The following is an 18,418-nucleotide window of genomic DNA, read 5'->3' as shown; positions in this document are numbered from 1 at the left end:
TTCCGATTTTACATTTTAATTTGTGAATTGAGAGGTAATTAGGTGTGAATTTATTGGCATTGTTACGTCGGGCAAATGCGTGTTACAGACAAAGTGACATTTCTGTGCAATCAAATGACAAACGATGCAACTTCGATATACCAAGCGTAGTTGCGCTCTACCATTTCCACGAGAAGAAAATAATCTGTAGGGGAACATGGTCCAAGACGCACTGATGGGGTAAAATGGCTCACCTCATTAAATCATTCCTACAGCGTTTCCATTTGTATTTTTTGCCAAACGATGTTAACATATGTTTACCCAAGAGTTGCCGCTACAACCCTTGAACATAAACTCATAGATTTTTCCTTAAATTCCCGGTGAAATTCAACATTTTTCACTTTTTTGCCTAAACATTAAGGTTTTTCGATGATTTTATTAACGAATAAGCGTTTCCATACCACAGAGCAAACTCATGGAGTAACATGGTTGCTTACTCCTAGTTCTCCATAGTAAATGGCATTTTACCCCACCCATTCGGTCGTTTTGAACCACCCCCATTTTTCAACAAACTTTTCTACACGATTTTAGACTATTAAAAACCTCAAATTTGGAAAATGTTTTCAATGTGGAAGCTAGCAAATATTGTAAAGTTACTGTTATGACTAAGAATGGTGTTAATATGTAGATCTAATTAAGAGAAAACGACACAAATCCTTAAAGTGGCATTTTGGACCATTTTGCCCTATGTTTCCCTGCCTAGACGAAAGTGTTCCTTGTTATCTACCGCTAAATCCAAGTGTGACGCGGTAATCCGATCTTGGTGTTTGTATTTCTATAAAACTTTTGTTCTTCGCTAGTGCGTCGTAGACAGACGAGCAAGAACGCAAACAATGAGGGAAAGTTAATTTCCATGAAATCCAGTCTCAGCCAGATTGGTTCAGTCTATCGCGATTCAGCTGATCAAACGGAGTGAAACCGTAGCGCGCATTCGTTGTAATTTGTGTGATTTTTAATGAGAAACAAGTTTTTTTCGGAACGAGATTCGACGACGTACATCATTGCTGCATCTCGGTTGAGGCCTCGTCGTCATGGTGATCCAGGCCCAAACCCATCAACACTGGTTGGACCTAATGGATCACGCACTGGAGAAGATGAAGTACGTGACTATACAGGCCATGGTCATAACTTTTTTTCCGCATTTTTGGGGAAATATTAACCTACATCATGAGTCAGCTTAGGACTCACGGTGTTTCGTGGTGCGACGAACTCATAAAACCTTCAACTCTTCCCAGCTTGCTGCAGTGAAACGGTGACAGTGACATGAATTACGGTCACGCTCTCAATTTCCTCTTACAAAACAAGAAATCTGTGTTTCGTTCAAAGAAACACAGTCTCGATAGTATTTTGTCCGATAAGAAACACTCGCGAAGGCTCAATATTTTGTTTTTGTACACGAAGATTTGACATTAGGATGGTTCAAATTACGTCTCATATTATTCTGCAAGAAAAATATGCCATATTGTTTTCAAACTTTTTTTAATTTGAACCGTCCTAATTTGACATTGGTTTAATTCAAGTGCTGGGCTAGAGTGTACCTATCGGGCCGGTTACTGATCTATTGGTTCCACGCAGAGATCTATACAAAGTGGGCAATGAGAGGAAAAGCAGTTTCATGCGGATTCGCCTTATCTTTCAAGCACAGCATGTTAGATTTATGGGAATTTCTGTTGGCAAACAACAAGTGGGAGAACGAGCCTTCGAAGCCGGTGGTCAGTTTTGAAACAAGTTTCGCTGGAGAACCTGGCCTTTCGATGCGGTCAATGAACGTTAGGATTTGACATTAGGAGAGATCACAGATTCGAAAGGTTGAGTCATTCGAATGTACCAAAGTTCGGGATTAAAAGTGATTAGAAGATATTACCCAATTCTTATCATGATATTGCTGTTTCAGGCAGACAATCAAACGGTTGTCATACTCATATTTATTCAACGAAAATCAAATGCACCGTTTATTCGCCAAACTACCCTACCGAATAGAAAATAACTTCCTGTTTGCAAATTTCGCTTACAAAATCACTGTTCGAGTTCACATATGGCATGGTAAATTTTCCCATACATAACAAATCGAGCAAGTTTTCTCTTGGCGTATATCTAAAGCGACACACGGAAACGGGAAAATTTGATCGCTTTTTTTTCTCGTCTGTTAAAAAAAATGGATTCGATTGCAGAGGACGAACACTTCCTTCGTGTGCTCAATCGGGACACAAACTGTTTGGGACACAATGTGGTATGCAATTTTCCGGAAGGAAACACCGTCCTTCACCCTAAATTTAGTTCATGGAGATGGGAACGAAGGAATTTTTTCGTTCTATAAATTGATGTTTCTTCTTTTCAATGGTGGCAATCTTAATGTAATTCTTACCAATTTGCAACAAATAGAATTGATATTTTGAGTAAGTTTCTAGTTTAGCTAAAAATGCACGTACTGGTTATTATATTTTTTCTGGAGGTGTTATAAACACTAAAAATCTTGAATTTAAAAGTCATGTGATTTTAACGTGTAAAACCAGTAGTGGATTATTCAATGATAAATCATTTGAACGCACCCACACAGCAAAATATTCTTAAAATAACATTGCACACAAACTCTTATGACGTTAAATGATTTATAACTGAATATTCAACGATGAATAATATTAAATGCCCAACTGCAATCGAGAATGCTTACGATCTTGCATCCAACATACGCCAATATTGCATACTTTCTTGTATCTTGAATGTGAAATTGTAGAGTACAATGCCCAGTTAACCCGATTATACGCTGACCTATCTGTCAAAAATAATGTACATGAATGGATCGAAATTGATTGCAACATTGTTTGTACGGGCGAGTAAATCAATTAAGCTCTATCATTTTACACCCTTAGAACAGATTACCGAAGTCGCTAAATTATTTACCGAAATCTCAACAGCTGAACGATCGGTAAACGATTCGGTAGATGAAACGATTACCGAACGATCCGTAATTAGCGTTTGGAAGAATTACTTACAAATCGATCATTTTTTAACCGAATAACTGTAGCGGACAAGCGATATTTTCCTGAAAAGTTGTTTCTAACAATAAGAACAAACACATTTGAATATTCAACTCTAATTTATTTTTTTTAAAGTCTGAATATGTAATGTGATCTACTAAACTCAAAAGATTTCATGCTGGCTTCATTGGTTCTGTAAAATCGTGTATAATCTATTGTGGCTGCTACTGTCGTATAGCCAAATCCTATGCTTCTACCCTATATGATTTAACGCTGATTCATTCATCATTCATGAATATAAATGACCAAACCGCCGTTCCATTTATGTGCATTATTTTTGATTGATCTTTCAACGTTTTATCGTGAAAACAGAGAAATTTCGTTTGCAATTTCACTTTCAAGATGCAAGAATGCATGCAATATTGGCGAATGTTGGATGCAAGAACATAAAATATTTCATTTATATGATAGAAGAGTGCATGGTGACGTCACGAAAAACTCTCCTTCTCTGTCCCTTTTTCACACCGTTCAATTGACTGTCCTGCTCGTTGACACTCACTGCTGGAATTGTTTCGATTTTTTTAAATGGAGTTGAAATTTTATAGTGCTGACATTTTTTTTATATGCAGTTTTGAGGTTATGACAGGCGTGCAACGATCTATAGTCAAAAAAGTGGCCGTGGCCGTGTAAATTTATGATTCATTGGTGTGTATCTTCCAATAGGCCTTTTCACGAGACGTTTCAAATCAGCTGATCCGGAAGCTCTTTGTCAGGTCTTCTATGAAAATGACAGACCCGTGTTAGCCCCAGTCCTCCACCGATGTGAACAAATGCATAGACGGACCTGTCACATGAAAAGGCCTATGTCGATTACAAATCAGAATCTTCAAAGTACACTATGAACATGTTGTGTGCAGGTTTGTTTGAAATTTTGTTTTCTGGACAATCCTTGCGTAACTTTCAAAAAGACCTTTTGAGAGGCTACGACATTTTGTTCTTTTGAGTCTTCGTCTTTCAATATTTTGTCCACAAGCCCCGAAAAAAGATATGAGTAATAACAAATTCCTAACAACAGGTCGAAATAAGTACAAAAGGTCAAATTGGAAAAATAAGGGCAACAGGATCATTTTTTTAAGGTAACAATTTGTCCGAACTAGCAAATTATTTTCGATCTTTTTTCGTTCGACGTTTTGTTCATATCTCGATTACTTTTTTTTCAAATCAACGTAAGTAACCTCCATACGCTTTTGAGAAAATTAATTAAGAAGAATCATAAATCTTCTATAACGGTTTTAAAAGAAATCCCTTTTCAATCAGCTCGCGTTGAAATACTGGAATAATTATATCGTTTCCCATAACAAATGTATAACAAAATGATAAGCCGTTTCATTCAGTTACTTACGACGTTTTTGTACCAGTGTAAAATCGACTCAAGTACTGCTTTGTTTTGATTCGTGGTTAGGTCACTTTGTCTCTCCATACAACGGAGCGGTGAAAATCATGGTTAAGTTGCGAAAGTTGAGAATCGTACTTACGCCGTTTTGTAGATCCTAAAATAAAACGTTCCAAAAGTGAAAAATTGAGATGATTTAGAGCGGAACGTAAAGAATTTCATCTTCGAAACACGTAGTATTGATAAAGTATTGGGTCTTCCACGAATGTTTAGATTTGTGTGATAATTTTGACATTCCTCCAAGCATAATTTCGCTGTGACATTTTCCCCTGATAAGACTCAACGATTATCACAATCCGATTTATTGCGAACAAATCATTCAACAAGATCCGTTTAACCAGGTAGGCTAATTGGTCAACTGTCAAAAAGCTGAAACAACCTATCGTATGACAGACCTTGCTTGTATACATTTGCACTGCGAAATCGTATGTGAGATTTGCCTGTGATAATAAGAAATTCGGGATAAGTCTAAATGGGTGCAAAAGTCGCAATAAGTTAGTATACATTTCTGACTTGAGTCTGTTTGAATAAGTTTTCGAGATTTGGCGTTTTGTCCTTCGACCTTTCATTCTCAAACCATTCTGACAGGATGCAGTGCTGTAAATCTTCCGTCATCACAAAATTCTATGTTGGAATAAGATTTAAGAAACTTACGTTTCTTTTCAAGCTAAGCGAAAAAGTGTATTCTTGACATTATTCCGCAAAAAATTCCTAAATGAATTTCTGAAGTAAATGCTGGAAGAATTTCTGTTCGGTAAGATACTTTTGTATCGTTAAAATACTTTTTGTTTTTTTTTTTTTCTACCAAAATAACAATAATTTGTTCACATGTTTTGAATACCAGGAAAATTATTTCAGATTTAAGGTTCAATTTAGAATATAAATTATTTTAACACTAAAACAATTTTCATCAAATCAAGAATAAAACATACATTTAATCAATTGTGAAAAATTTACGATCTTCTTTTTCGTGATTTGTTGATCATTCGAAAAAAAAAACTGATTTTTCAGTTTTGAGAAATGATCTATTCTAACTACATAGCCTTGACAAAATCTTGACAACTCTGGTAATGTCCATTAATAGCGTAAGACAATTTTAGCTGTTTTAATTTCTTCTCCTTCCGCAGTAAACTTTTAACCGAAAAATAAAGTAATTTGGCGTGTAAGGCGTCTATTTACTCTAAAAAAAACTATTCATGTCTGATGATCACTAAAGTCAGTGCCCAAAATTAAAATATATTAAAAGTCCCAGGAAAAATCAGTGGATAGGTTCCTGACGTAATTTCTGAAAAAATAAATACTTACAGAGAGCGTCGGATATACTTTCAGAATTGAAAAACCTTAAATTGAACAAATTTTGAGTCAGACAAAATAAGAAGCAGGTTTCTGTACTGTTACTTCCATAGGGCCTTACTGACATGAGCGATTTCTCTTCATCGACCCTCTTTTTCGCTAATAACTTCGCTAGATTAGATAAATATATAATATTTATTGTTAATGAAGCAAGATATATTGATTTTTCATCTTATAGCGCAAAAATATGTTACAAAAAGAGAACTACTTTTCTGCAATAACGCAAAGAGAGCAACGATGAAGAGAAATGGATGAATGCATATAAGCCCTTATGAAAAAAAAAACAACACAGGTTTCTTCCTTGCTCTTGACATAATCTCTTTCTCCCTCTTTTAACGACCAACTACGAAAGAGAAACGATTTTACCCACAAATAAGCTGAGCGTACGTACTCTGTGAGATGAAGAGTTTACACGTTTTTGTTTACCCGAGCAAAGTCCAACATCAAAATGAAAGCAAGTCGAAAACATATCTTGTTTTCAGCATCAAGTTGATATCATAATTTGATATCAATTTATCATTGATTTATTCGATGTCATAATTTGTTTTCGTTCTGCTATCATTTTAAATTTTTGTTAAAGTTATAATTTTAATAAATTATAAATTAATTCCAGTTACATATATAAAGAATATGAGAATATAAAAATAAAGCAACCATTTTGACGCAGACTCGTTTCTTTATCAAACGAAAACGTGTATATCTCAGTGAGTTCTCAATTTGCTGTCCATGATAGCATAAACAGTTTTCAATTTGCTTTCACTGACAGCAAAAATAGTTATCAATTTGATTTCATGGGAATATATTTCTGCTCTCAGTTTTGATATTTTAACCGTTAAAACGACCAAAATGACAACAAACTGAGTTATCAAAATCTATGACATCACAACATCAAAATTAGTTTTCAATGTGATCTCAAGCTTTGCTCGGGTACTTATTTTCATTCCCACAGTTGTTTATTCCGAAAGCTTCAGTGCTTCAAGGGAGATTGAGAATGATTTCCCCTCTCTAAATTCGGAGGAGAGAATTTTCAGACAGCTCTTCGTCGCCTCTTTGCAGATCTTTATCTTTCAGTGCAAAGAGAAAAGCGAAACGCAAAATAATGCTCTTGAGCTGACGGAGCAATGAACCTCACCCCAAAAGCAATTCGATCCAACGAACGTACGGTGCTGCCATCTGGAAAAAGATTTTTTTCATTATACATTATAGACAAATTAATTTGATTTTTATGTTTTTTCCTCAATAATTATTCTGCGGATTCTATAGCTTCTCATAAATCTAACCCCGTACACTTAACAGAATTTAATTAAATTATTTTTTGAATTTTTTAAAGCTTTTGAAAATTTACTTCTTATGCTTTGCCATGTAAAGAAATCGGAGCTTCACGCATAGGGTCAAATGTGGTAATTGCCTTCGTCATCGCGAATGATGATGTCTCGCGTAGTTTTCCAAAGGACCTATCAAACTTGAGAGGCTTTCTTTGTTTCCTTTCCCTTTAAACAATAACTGAGCAGCATTAACCTCTTCTGTTGCGTTTTTTTAAATGAGCCGAGGAACTTTTCTTTGGATCTATAGTGAAAATCATTCCAAAAGCCATAGTTTGCACTGTTTAATCGAAAAACTGAGAAAGGAGATAATTTCTCATTGTGACATAGGTTCTTTTGAAATTTTATGCAAGAAGTATTTGCAGAACTTCGCCGTGAGCAAGACCTGTCAAATGTGCATTTGGCTTTCATTTCTCTCCAATCGCTCAGCCACGGATTATTGAATAAATATCGAATGATGACTAGGCATTGCAAAATTCGTTCCCAATTGATTTCGAAGCACGATCAAAGCAAGCAAATAAAAACATCGCATCTGTAGCAGTTCATTGATCGCCAATGTTTCGCAAGTTGTAACCAGTTTGATAAATACCGGCAATAAACGAGAGTCCCAAAGAGACAGCGATGATAAACCCATTTCTCTCGCTTCTACACAACTGGCATGATAAATAATCACCGAACATACCGTACTCAACTTTTATAACGCCATTTTGCGCTGATTGCATGTATTGGGACCTAAACTACCATTTAAAGAATGAGCAATTTATGAATATTTTTTGTAATATAAAAAAATAACGTCATGATATATTCATAAGAACAGGAGTTTTGGCATGACAAACAACTTTGTAGAAAACACAAAACAATGTTAAGAATCTTGGAAAAAAATTAAGATAAAAAGGGATATTTAGGTATCATTCACATACACATCCAAATATAGCTCAAAAAGTATGGAAATAGAACAGTGCCTTCTATAAAGTTGTTTCAAATTGGAACTTCCAAAACTTTTCTGAAGACACCAATATGTCTATTTGAATGGTAAGAAGAAAAACGTTTTCCTATCTTACTGCTAGGTGAATTGATCACAAAATATTTTGCATCAAGATATGGGCTTTGAAATGGATTCATTCACAAATTTCATAACAGTAAAAACAAGCAGTTTTAGTACCCACTAACCCCATTCGTAACGCATTTTGTATGAATATTTTTAAAATTTGAATGCCAGTATTTTGAAAATGTACTGTTTTTGACGTTTTGGTATTTCAAGTTTTTGCATTCTTGACGATGGATTGGCTTTTAAGTCTTAACAAAATTAAGAACTGTTTTTTTTATTGTCAAACGTTTCGGTCCTCAGGGACTCAATTGATACAGTTTTTTTTGTCCAGTGTGGTACGGTAGAACCTGTAACTGTCTGGTAGGGGAAGGGGGGTTAGGGAAATCAATCTACTAGACAGTTACAGGTTCTACCGAACCACGCTGAACAAAAGATCTATAACAAGTGTGTCCCTGAGGAAGGTTCCAAACGGACCGAAACATTGAACAACATAAAATAACAGCTTTTAATTTTGTCAAGACTGAAAAGCCAATCCATACTAATAATACAGTAATACTATACGTGTTTCTGGTACACACTGTCATTTATCTATGCTCGTAATTTCAAGACATTTTCGTAACATTTGTTTATCGTAAATTTATTGTAAATTCTTTGAAAATAGGCATGATAGTTACCCAATTGTATGTAATTGAATATATTAATTCTTCTATGTACATAAAAATAATGATGAATACAAAATATCAGAAAACAAAAGGTAAGAACATAAGACATATAAACACATTTTTTTATAGATAAATTCAGACGATTTCGTTTATTTATTTAGCTAATGAAAATTATTAAACAAGTATGATCAAATGGCCTGTATATGGCTCGATTATTTTTTCTGAATGCAAAATTCCATCAACAACCGTGTGATTTACTTCTGCTTTTCATCTACTGTGAAAAAAGAATCGAAATGTTCATCTTTTTCCAATCTGTTAAATGCATGTCTTGTTCTATTGTCACTGCTATCATCTGAATGATCCAAAAAACGATTTTCTTCAATCGCAAAATATTTATACCTATCAAATAAATCCAAACCCAAAAATGCCCAATTGGATACCGGCCAGATTCTATCACTCGCTTACAAACACACGCGCATAATCGTATCGTAAAACCGGCATTGCGCGGTTAATCTCATTCGCTCGTTCAAAGCTTATCAGAATTTCGAATCCGCCAAAAACAGGAAACCATCCATAGTTAAAAGTCAAACCACCCTCCTCGGGGATTACGAAACACACACACTAATCTCCTCGCTATCTCTTTCTCTTTCTCTCCTAATGTTCGTTTTTCCGCAACACTTTCTGTTTTCGTTTCCGTTTCCGTTCTTCATCACATCCTGCTCTTTTTCCGGCTAACTGCTGATTTTCCTGAAATTTGCCACTACATTCCATAGTGATGTTTCAAGCTTTCTTCCATTCCTTATCCCTGTAGCTCCCAACCTATCGGTTTTCCTTATTTCATTAACCAACATCTGTTTGATATTATTTTTTTCCGTCGAATTTTGTTTGGTCTGGCCTTTTCTGCATGTAAAAGTCTTCATTTCAGGGACCGTGACAAGACCGGCAAAACGGCCAACAACAGAATGCCATCCGCACCAGCCCACACTGCCGAGGAAGCCCGCCTCTTGGGGTAAGCATTTTTGACTTGAACTTTTATTTTTGTTTATTTGATTTGTATTCTTTGAATTTTGAGTTTGTGCCCACCCAGTAACCCGAAATGAGCCATAACATGCATTAGCAACCAGTACATACACAATAGTTACAAAACCCATATGAAACAAAAATTGTACAGTTCGAAAACAGCTCTCATTTTCCTTCATCCAAAAGTGCTATGCAATATATGCCTCCTGTATCCTAACTAGGCCTAAAGTTAATTATGAGTAGAGATAGCTGATAGCAGCAGATTAGATGACAATTTGAAGCACATGCGTAAATACCGCACACTGTCAACCACCACACAATCTAGTGGACCACATATCACAATCATTTATTTAGTAGCGTAGTCAAGTACTCTTGGGAAGGGTCCACCCCCGCCGGCGATGGAAGTGGGTGACCTCCATCCGAACGATCCGATGCAAGCGCAGCGAGCTGTAGCTTATTGGATATTGCATCAACAAGTGACACTTTACACAAGGCGACAAAATAATAAGAAAAATTAATGCATTTTTACTCCTTTCAATAGATTCAATATATTTGGCCCGCTGATTTCAAATCTGTTTTCAGAATAACACGGACGATTTTTGAGTGAGACGTGTTTTTTTTCACAAATTTTGAAAAATCTCGTTAAATATCGAAAAAAAAACTCACATCTCTAAAATTTTTGGAAACAGCATTTCTCGCAAAGTTCCATATTTTCAAAGTATTTTATGTTTTACAATAATGAATCTAAACTTTGTGTTCCAAGTAATCTTCGCACGATTCTTATTGTATTTACATCGTATGGCTTTTGTGCTCGTCAAATTCATATTTCATATTCGTTTTTCTTTTAGAAATAATTGTTATTTTATACACAAATTTCCGTACTTTCATTGAGATTCACATATTGTCTTCAACCATTGTAGAGCTTAAATGCTCCATGATTTAGTTGGATGAACATTACTGAACTTTACAAATGTACCTCCCAAATGTATTTCAACTGTTCGGTATTATGAAATACTTCGTTTATACGAAAGACAATGTCAGAACTGGAAATCTATCAGTGAAGAAGAATGTTTTAAAACTCTAGTTAGAATCGTTCATATGTAAAAACTGAAAAAGCCGATTTCTTACGATTAATTGACAAATAAAAAAATAAGACGGTCAATTTATTATTATTGACGAAATGGAGAAACGGGCGTTTTCCTTTTTCTATAAGTTTTGTTCGTTCGGAAGAAAATCACTGTTCCAATTTTGGCAAATGACCGATTCTAAATAGAACCTTGAGAGCAGTATGCTTAAATCGAGCGCACATATGAAAAGTTTCTCAAACAAGATGTGTTTCTGTTCATTTTCATTTGATTTGTTAGATACAGGCTAGGGATATTTGATCCCTTAACTAATATACAGATATTATTGTTGTGATTTGACGAAATTCTATGTGGAAAGTTCCGTTTTCTAGAATTGTGATATCTCTGGTAAAAATTGTGTTATTACATAATTATTTCGCTTGTTTTATTTTTTGCATACGGTAAAAAAGAGCGATCAAGTCTCCCCAAATTCAAAACGAATTATTTACTAGAAAACATTGACCGATAATACTATTCAATGGGCACACTTGATTCCAGGCTTGAACGGTATCAAAATAAGTTATTGTTACTGTTTCTCCAATTTCAATTACCCCTTAGTTATAACAAAAAGAAATTTAGTGTCACCTAACTTTATTAAACGCTTCGGAATACATGACCTAGTACAATGAAATTTAAAGTAGGGAACATCGTCGGAAAAATTACAAAATCAGTGTTTAACAAGAAAAGAAAGCTTTTACAGAAAGTAATATTTTCGCGCTTCCTTCAAATGCGGATGCCTCTTTAAAAAACTAAAGATGTTCGAAAACCGATAAATAGTATACGTATCGCCTGAAATTTTAAATTATTAACCCTTTTACCAGCAGCTACATTTTTAATCGCAAAAAAAAATCAAATCGTAATAACTTTATTGGTTTTCATTATTTTTGCACCATTTTTTCACAAGTTCTCGAAAAAACTCTTCTAATTCAAGAATCCGTGTCGATACTAATCTTTTGTTACCTGTGATTTGTAAGATAATCCAATGTTCCCTGGAGGACCGACATTATCCAAATAAAATATCTGTGCCGGCCATTTTGTTTACGTCAATTTATCAAAAAACAATATGTGGACTAGACCTATTCAAATATCAGGAAGTTCCTCAGTCAACCAATATTTTCATTTTTCATGTCGAAATGAACTTCCGGTCAAAATTTCAGTCAATTTGGAGAAAATTTAGATGTGCTTCAAATCAATTATGTGTTTTTGGACTATTTTCAAGGTTTGAAAATTCATAACTACTGAACAAAACATTAAAACTTATCGGAAATACCTCTACATAGTAGTTTATTTAATTCTACAAATTTTTGTCGCACACGGTTTTATGATTGGAGCAAGTTTAAACATAGTTTGGTTGCGGTTTGTGCTTCAAGTTTTTTTTAAATCACTATTTTTGGGGATTGTTCTCCCTGTAATACATACCTGTACGAAAATTTCGGATTTTGAATTTCCAGAACATGATAACTATGCTTTTCTAATACTCAATTCCGTTTAAAGATACCTTTTATCTCACGAAAGTAAATTATAAAAAATAGGTAATTAAGAAGCACATTCGTAAATCCGCTGTGGGTGAGCCAAGAGCACCACCATGAGCTTCAAGGAATGTAAAAAATGAACACGTTAGCACTGCTTTTTCACAGTCGATGATAATGATTGTTTTCAAATCGTTCTGAATAGTCAGTGGAATACGATCAAAACAATCATTAATCGGAAAGAAAAAGCAATGCTAACTTGTACAATTCATTCATTCGACGGTACATGTGTCATGCACGTTTTTTTATAGCATACACACATCAAAAAAATCTTAGATTTACACGTAACGTAATTTAAGCCTCAATCATGCAAAGCCATTTCTCATGTATTATTCAATGATAAAACCTATAAACACATCTATTATATACAACATTGTTACCAAAATCCTTAATATTGAACGCGAAACGACTTCTCTCGAAGAATGTTGCATGCAAAACGGCACGGTTTACATGATTTTCACGCTGAAAATTCAATCATAAATAATGCACATGGAATGACAAGCCGTCGATCCATCCATGTGCATTATTTTTGACAGAATATTCAGCGTAGAATCATGTAAACCGAGATTTCTTGTTTGCGATTTCAGGGGTCTATTTTATAAGTCGAGTCGACCAAAGTGACTCGACTGGAGTCACTGTCGACCAAAAATTTCACTCGACACGGCCTTGTCACTCGAGTTTTTCGACAGTTGTCACTTTAAGTGACTGGATTGCTATGGGAGTCGACGGGTGACATCTGAAATATGCATGCTTACTTTGATCGACAGTGACCACAGATGAGTCACTTGGATCTGCTCGATTTACAAAATAGACCCCTCACTTTCAAGATGCAAGAAAGCATGCAACATTGGCGAATATTGGATGGAAGATCATGAAATGTTTCAGTTTCACTCAAGTTTGAAAGCATTATCGAATGCAATGAGACAGTTTACATTAATTATCGTTGAATGTTCAGTTGCAACTCGTTTTACATGATTATCATAAAAAATAACGTGCCATGTAAATTTGAGAATTTTTTGCTGTGAACGTCATCATGTCAATATAATTGTAAATTCGAGGAAATAGCAATCGTGGTGATGGCATTCGGGGTAATAGGGTAGAATTTCATACAAAGCATTTTTGCTCATTAGCACCACCTTTTGAATCAGCAACTGAACAACTTTGCCCAAGAAGCCATCTTTCTCAGTGGTCAAGACCCAGTGATATCTACAAAACAAAAATTGCATGCATCACCACACTGCAAAAAATTCTCAAATTTACATGGCACGTAATTCTTTATGATAATCATGTAAAACGAGTTGCAACTGAACATTCAACGATTATTAATGTAAACTGTCTCATTGCATTCGATAATGCTTGCAAACTTGAGTGAAACTGAAACATTTCATGATCTTCCATCCAACATTCCCCAATGTTGCATGCTTTCTTGCATCTTGAAAGTGAAATTGCAAACAAGAATTCTCGGTTTACATGATTTTACGCTGAATATTCTGTCAAAAATAATGCACATTAGACAGTTTCACAAAAAACAAAATGTCTGGGATTCAACCAGTCACCCCCTAGTCCTAGCTGCAATACTAAAACAAACTACCAGTCAAATTTTCATCCAATTTGGAGAAGATTAGGAGGTGCCTCAAGTCGAATTTGTGTTTTTTGGCTATTTTTTACATTCAAAAAATTCTAACGAAAATTTGGAAAAACGAAAATCAAAATAAATACCACTAGTTGAACGTATTATTAGTACTTTACAACTTCTGAGAACACTGTATGCCGATTAGTGATGGTTTTGACCTCATAAAATTGATTTTTGTTCATTAAAGTACCTGTAAAACATACATTTCTCTACAGTTTTTGTTCTACAAGATTCTTAACCTCATGCCTAATCATAAAAGTTCAACCATAGTATCATTCCTTTGTTATTTCTGAACATTATTGTAGTACATCATTTTTATATCCGAATTACAGATGAATTGTAAAAATTCGTCGGCAATACGACATTCCTCATTCCCCTGCATTTAGAGCTGCTGCCAAATGGCGCAATTGCTGACATGTTACAAAATTGAACATAGTAGCTTTGCTTTTTCAATGATGGATGATGGTTGAAATGAACTCCCGTAATCAAACTCTGATCCTCAAGATCAGTAGTCGAGAAGCTTAACCTCGGGGCTATATCACATATGTAATTGCTTGGCATCAAATGCGAATGTTGTTTGAAACACGACTGCGTTGATGACATTTGATAGCTGTTTTCTTCAATCATCATCCATCATTGAAAAAGCAAAGCTACTTTGTTCAATTTTGTATCATGTCAGCAATTGCGCCATTTGGCAGCAGCTCTAAATGCAGAGGAATTAGGAATGTCGTATTTCCGACGAATTTTTACAATTTATCTGTAATTCGGATACAAAAATGATGTACTACAATAATGTTCAGAAATAACAAAGGAATGATACTATGGTTGAACTTTTATGATTAGGCATGAGGTTAAGAATCTTGTAGAACAAAAACTGTAGAGAAATGTATGTTTTACAGGTACTTTAATGAACAAAAATCAATTTTATGAGGTCAAAACCATCACTAATCGGCATACAGTGTTCTCAGAAGTTGTAAAGTACTAATAATACGTTCAACTAATGGTATTTATTTTGATTTTCGTTTTTCCAAATTCTCGTTAGAATTTTTTGAATGTAAAAAATAGCCAAAAAACACAAATTCGACTTGAGGCACCTCCTAATCTTCTCCAAATGGGATGAAAATTTGACTGGTAGTTTGTTTTAGTATTGCAGCTAGGACTAGGGGGTGACTGGTTGAATCCCAGAAATTTTGATTTTTGTGAAACTGTCTAATGCACATGGATGGATCGACGGCTTGTCATTCCATGTGCATTATTTATGATTGAATTTTCAGCGTAAAAATCATGTAAACCGTGCCGTTTTGCATGCAACATTCTTCGAGAGAAGTCATTTCGCGTTCAATATTAAGGATTTTGGTAACAATGTTGTATATAATAGAAGTGTTTTTAAGTTTTATCATTGAATAACACATGAGAAATGGCTTTGCATGATTGAGGCTAATATTACGTTACGTGTAAATCTAAGATTTTTTTGGTGTGTACTACCGCCACCCAGCGGTCAAATTTTTATTTATATGAGGTACAATGCTGAAACGGAACAAAAACAAGGGCTGATTTACTCACATCTGTCGTGCTCGCGAGTAATCGATGCTAAAGTGATTCGTGAACGTGTTCGGAGCTGTTCAGAGTCAATTTTGCTTTTGGAAAAAAAAAAAAGCTTCCCTTACTAGATTTCGGATGGGTTTTTTACTACAAACTGGTAGTTTACTGTCGATTTGATGGATATACAATTGATTTGTCTGTCAAAATTGTGATAAATCACACCTTGTTCCGTCACTTGCGAGTAAATGTTCGCGTGATTTTTGCTATTTCTTTTTGCATGATCTCTCGAGAGAAGTCGGGTGTGAATTAATTTCAAGCCTTTTTTCCCAACTGGGACAAAGCCTGCTTCTCAGATTAGTGTTCTTATGATCACTTCCACAGTTATCAACTGTGAGCTTTTTTTGCCGATTGACCATTTTTGCATGTGTATATCGTGTGGCAGGTACGAAGATACTCTATGCCCTGGGAATCGAGAAAATTTCCTTTACGAAAAGAACCTCGACCAACGGGATTCGGGCTTTGAAGAAGATTTTTGAGGAATATATTTTGGTTTGGTGTTGATAGATACCTCTGTTGCGAAATGATAGACAGAAATAACAACTAGTGTACAAAGTAGGGGAAGCGGTGGTAAAATGAACACCTTAAGGAAATCATCTTGTTTCTGATAGAAAAACGAGGAATTTGTATAGTTCTCACGCACAACATCAAAAATAGGGATGTTATCTAAAGCAGCGACACAATTTTATACTAAAATAGCTTAATTTTCACATATTTTTATCGTTATCAAAACACGATGCAAATGTTCATTTTACCTGCACTATGTGGGTAAAATGAACAGCTGTACAAAAAAGTGAGCAAAACAAGTTTTTCTGAAAATTTTCATTGCCTTACTGAAAATATATCCATCTATTCAAAAAAAAATTCTAAAGGTATTAAATTTGACATCATATCATAACGATATTCAGCTCACTGAAAAACCTCAAGTCATCTGAGCTAAAAGTTACGTCAGTTCTAATTTCCAAACGTAGTTTTCTATAATCTTAGTTTTCGTTGATATTTTCACTTCAAGTAGGTAACTTATCAACACGAAGACTCCATTTTATGCTCTAAATCTTCCGTGCGTGATGAAAACTCATCGAAATTTGTTTTTTCCCAGTAAAAGGCATGGTGTTCATTTTACCACCACTTCCCCTACAACAACGCGACAACCTGAAGGTTAAATGAAGAATGATATTCTGTGTATCAGCCTGATTGTTCTCATTTCGATCTCTCAATAAAAAGTGCGAAGTTAAGTTCAGCAATGACCTTCTTATTTGATTCGTATCTTGATCTCAGAAGATAAATCTAATAAATAGATCAAAAATGTAGAACATTTGTGAAAATATGAATTTCTATGGAAAAGTGCCACATATTCACAAAAAGAACTGCACGCGATGTACACATTTGTAGGATATTTGTCTTCGTGCTTGTCACACGACATACGATACAATTTTTTTGCTAATTGGAAGCAGAAAAAGAAGGACATGGAATCTAAGCAATATATATTCAATGAAATCCGTACTGAGGTTTTGACGGGTAAAGTTAGTTGCAAAACAGTAATTTTATTTTGGTTAGGTACTTTGTGATAAAATAACACTTCTATTAAATGTGAAAGTAAATTTTCGTTAAAAGCATTGGACTTTTTTAAATAACATTGCAAGTGGTCAAAGTTTGTGTACCAGTGTTGCCCAGTGTTAATACATTTACTAGTGCTCGAGCCTATTGCATTTGCGGTGGCTTTTCAATATTCAGCCCGGAATATGTGCACTTCAAATACTAATAAATGTATGCATCGGTGATCAGCTACAGAGAGGCAGACGCGAAAGCACTATTGCATTATGAAAAACTGTTCGAACAGGTTAATTCGTTGTAAAACTGAAGCTTTTACGATGACAAAATATGATTAACGTTGTTCAACGTGCTTCAAACAGTGCAAAGTGGCACCCTCAAATGATTGGCACATATGGTGATGGAAGTGTAAAGACGACGATCGATAATTACTAAATCAATAATGAACACGGAAAGGACAAGTGTAAACAAAGTGATTAGCATACTCAGGAATTTGTGACGTCAGTAAAGAGGGCTTATCTTCTCTCTGTTAGACATTTTTTTGAGTTGCTTGAGATAATCAGATAATATCGTTAGAACACCGAGTCTTGGAATACTGAAAGAATATAAAACTGTTCATGAGAAACCTATGAAATGAAGAAACATTCCGTAAATGAACATAAATTATCCCAAAAACCCACTCAGTACATCGCAGAAGAAAAATTTGCAATTAGGTGCCCATCGCTCGTACGACGAAACTTTTGCAATTATGCAGTGAAAGGCAAACCATGTGTACAACAGCTTTTAGTTTATGTAGGGCAATTGCAAATTATCACCATATTGAGACGAAAAAAAAAACTACCGCGAAGATGTCGTCCTCTATCGGCAACGAACCGGGAGCCCTTTATGACGTAAATCTTTCACGCTTAATGTTCATCGGAAGCGTCATTGCATGGTGTACAGCACAGAGGATAAAAAGATGTTTCCTATATTGTACATGTATATTATAATATCAAGTTATGATTCTTAGAAGAATTTGTTTTTAAAAATAAATTCAGAATGGCACATAGCAATATCTGATATATGAAAATATGAAACATTATTTTGAATTAAATATAATTTCGATGA

General features: G+C 34.9%; 1 protein-coding gene across 15 annotated transcripts in view; it reads left to right on the top strand.

Annotated features, from left to right (window-relative positions):
• The window catches only part of LOC5564541 (protein NDRG3), a 162,987-nt gene that overhangs the window by 91,599 nt on the left and 52,970 nt on the right, over positions 1–18,418 (top strand). For 7 of the 15 annotated variants that reach the window (XM_021846945.1, XM_021846948.1, XM_001648842.2 and 4 more), the window contains one exon: positions 9,781–9,864. The exons of the other annotated variants lie outside the window; for them this stretch is intronic. In XM_021846945.1, coding sequence (XP_021702637.1) covers positions 9,781–9,864 — 84 coding nt within the window. The remainder of the gene's footprint in view (positions 1–9,780; positions 9,865–18,418) is intronic. 15 annotated transcript variants of the gene reach the window in all.

Source organism: Aedes aegypti, chromosome 2 (genome assembly GCF_002204515.2).
Source record: "Aedes aegypti strain LVP_AGWG chromosome 2, AaegL5.0 Primary Assembly, whole genome shotgun sequence".
NCBI classification, from domain to species: domain Eukaryota; kingdom Metazoa; phylum Arthropoda; class Insecta; order Diptera; family Culicidae; genus Aedes; species Aedes aegypti.
This window is presented reverse-complemented; position numbering and strand designations above follow the sequence as displayed.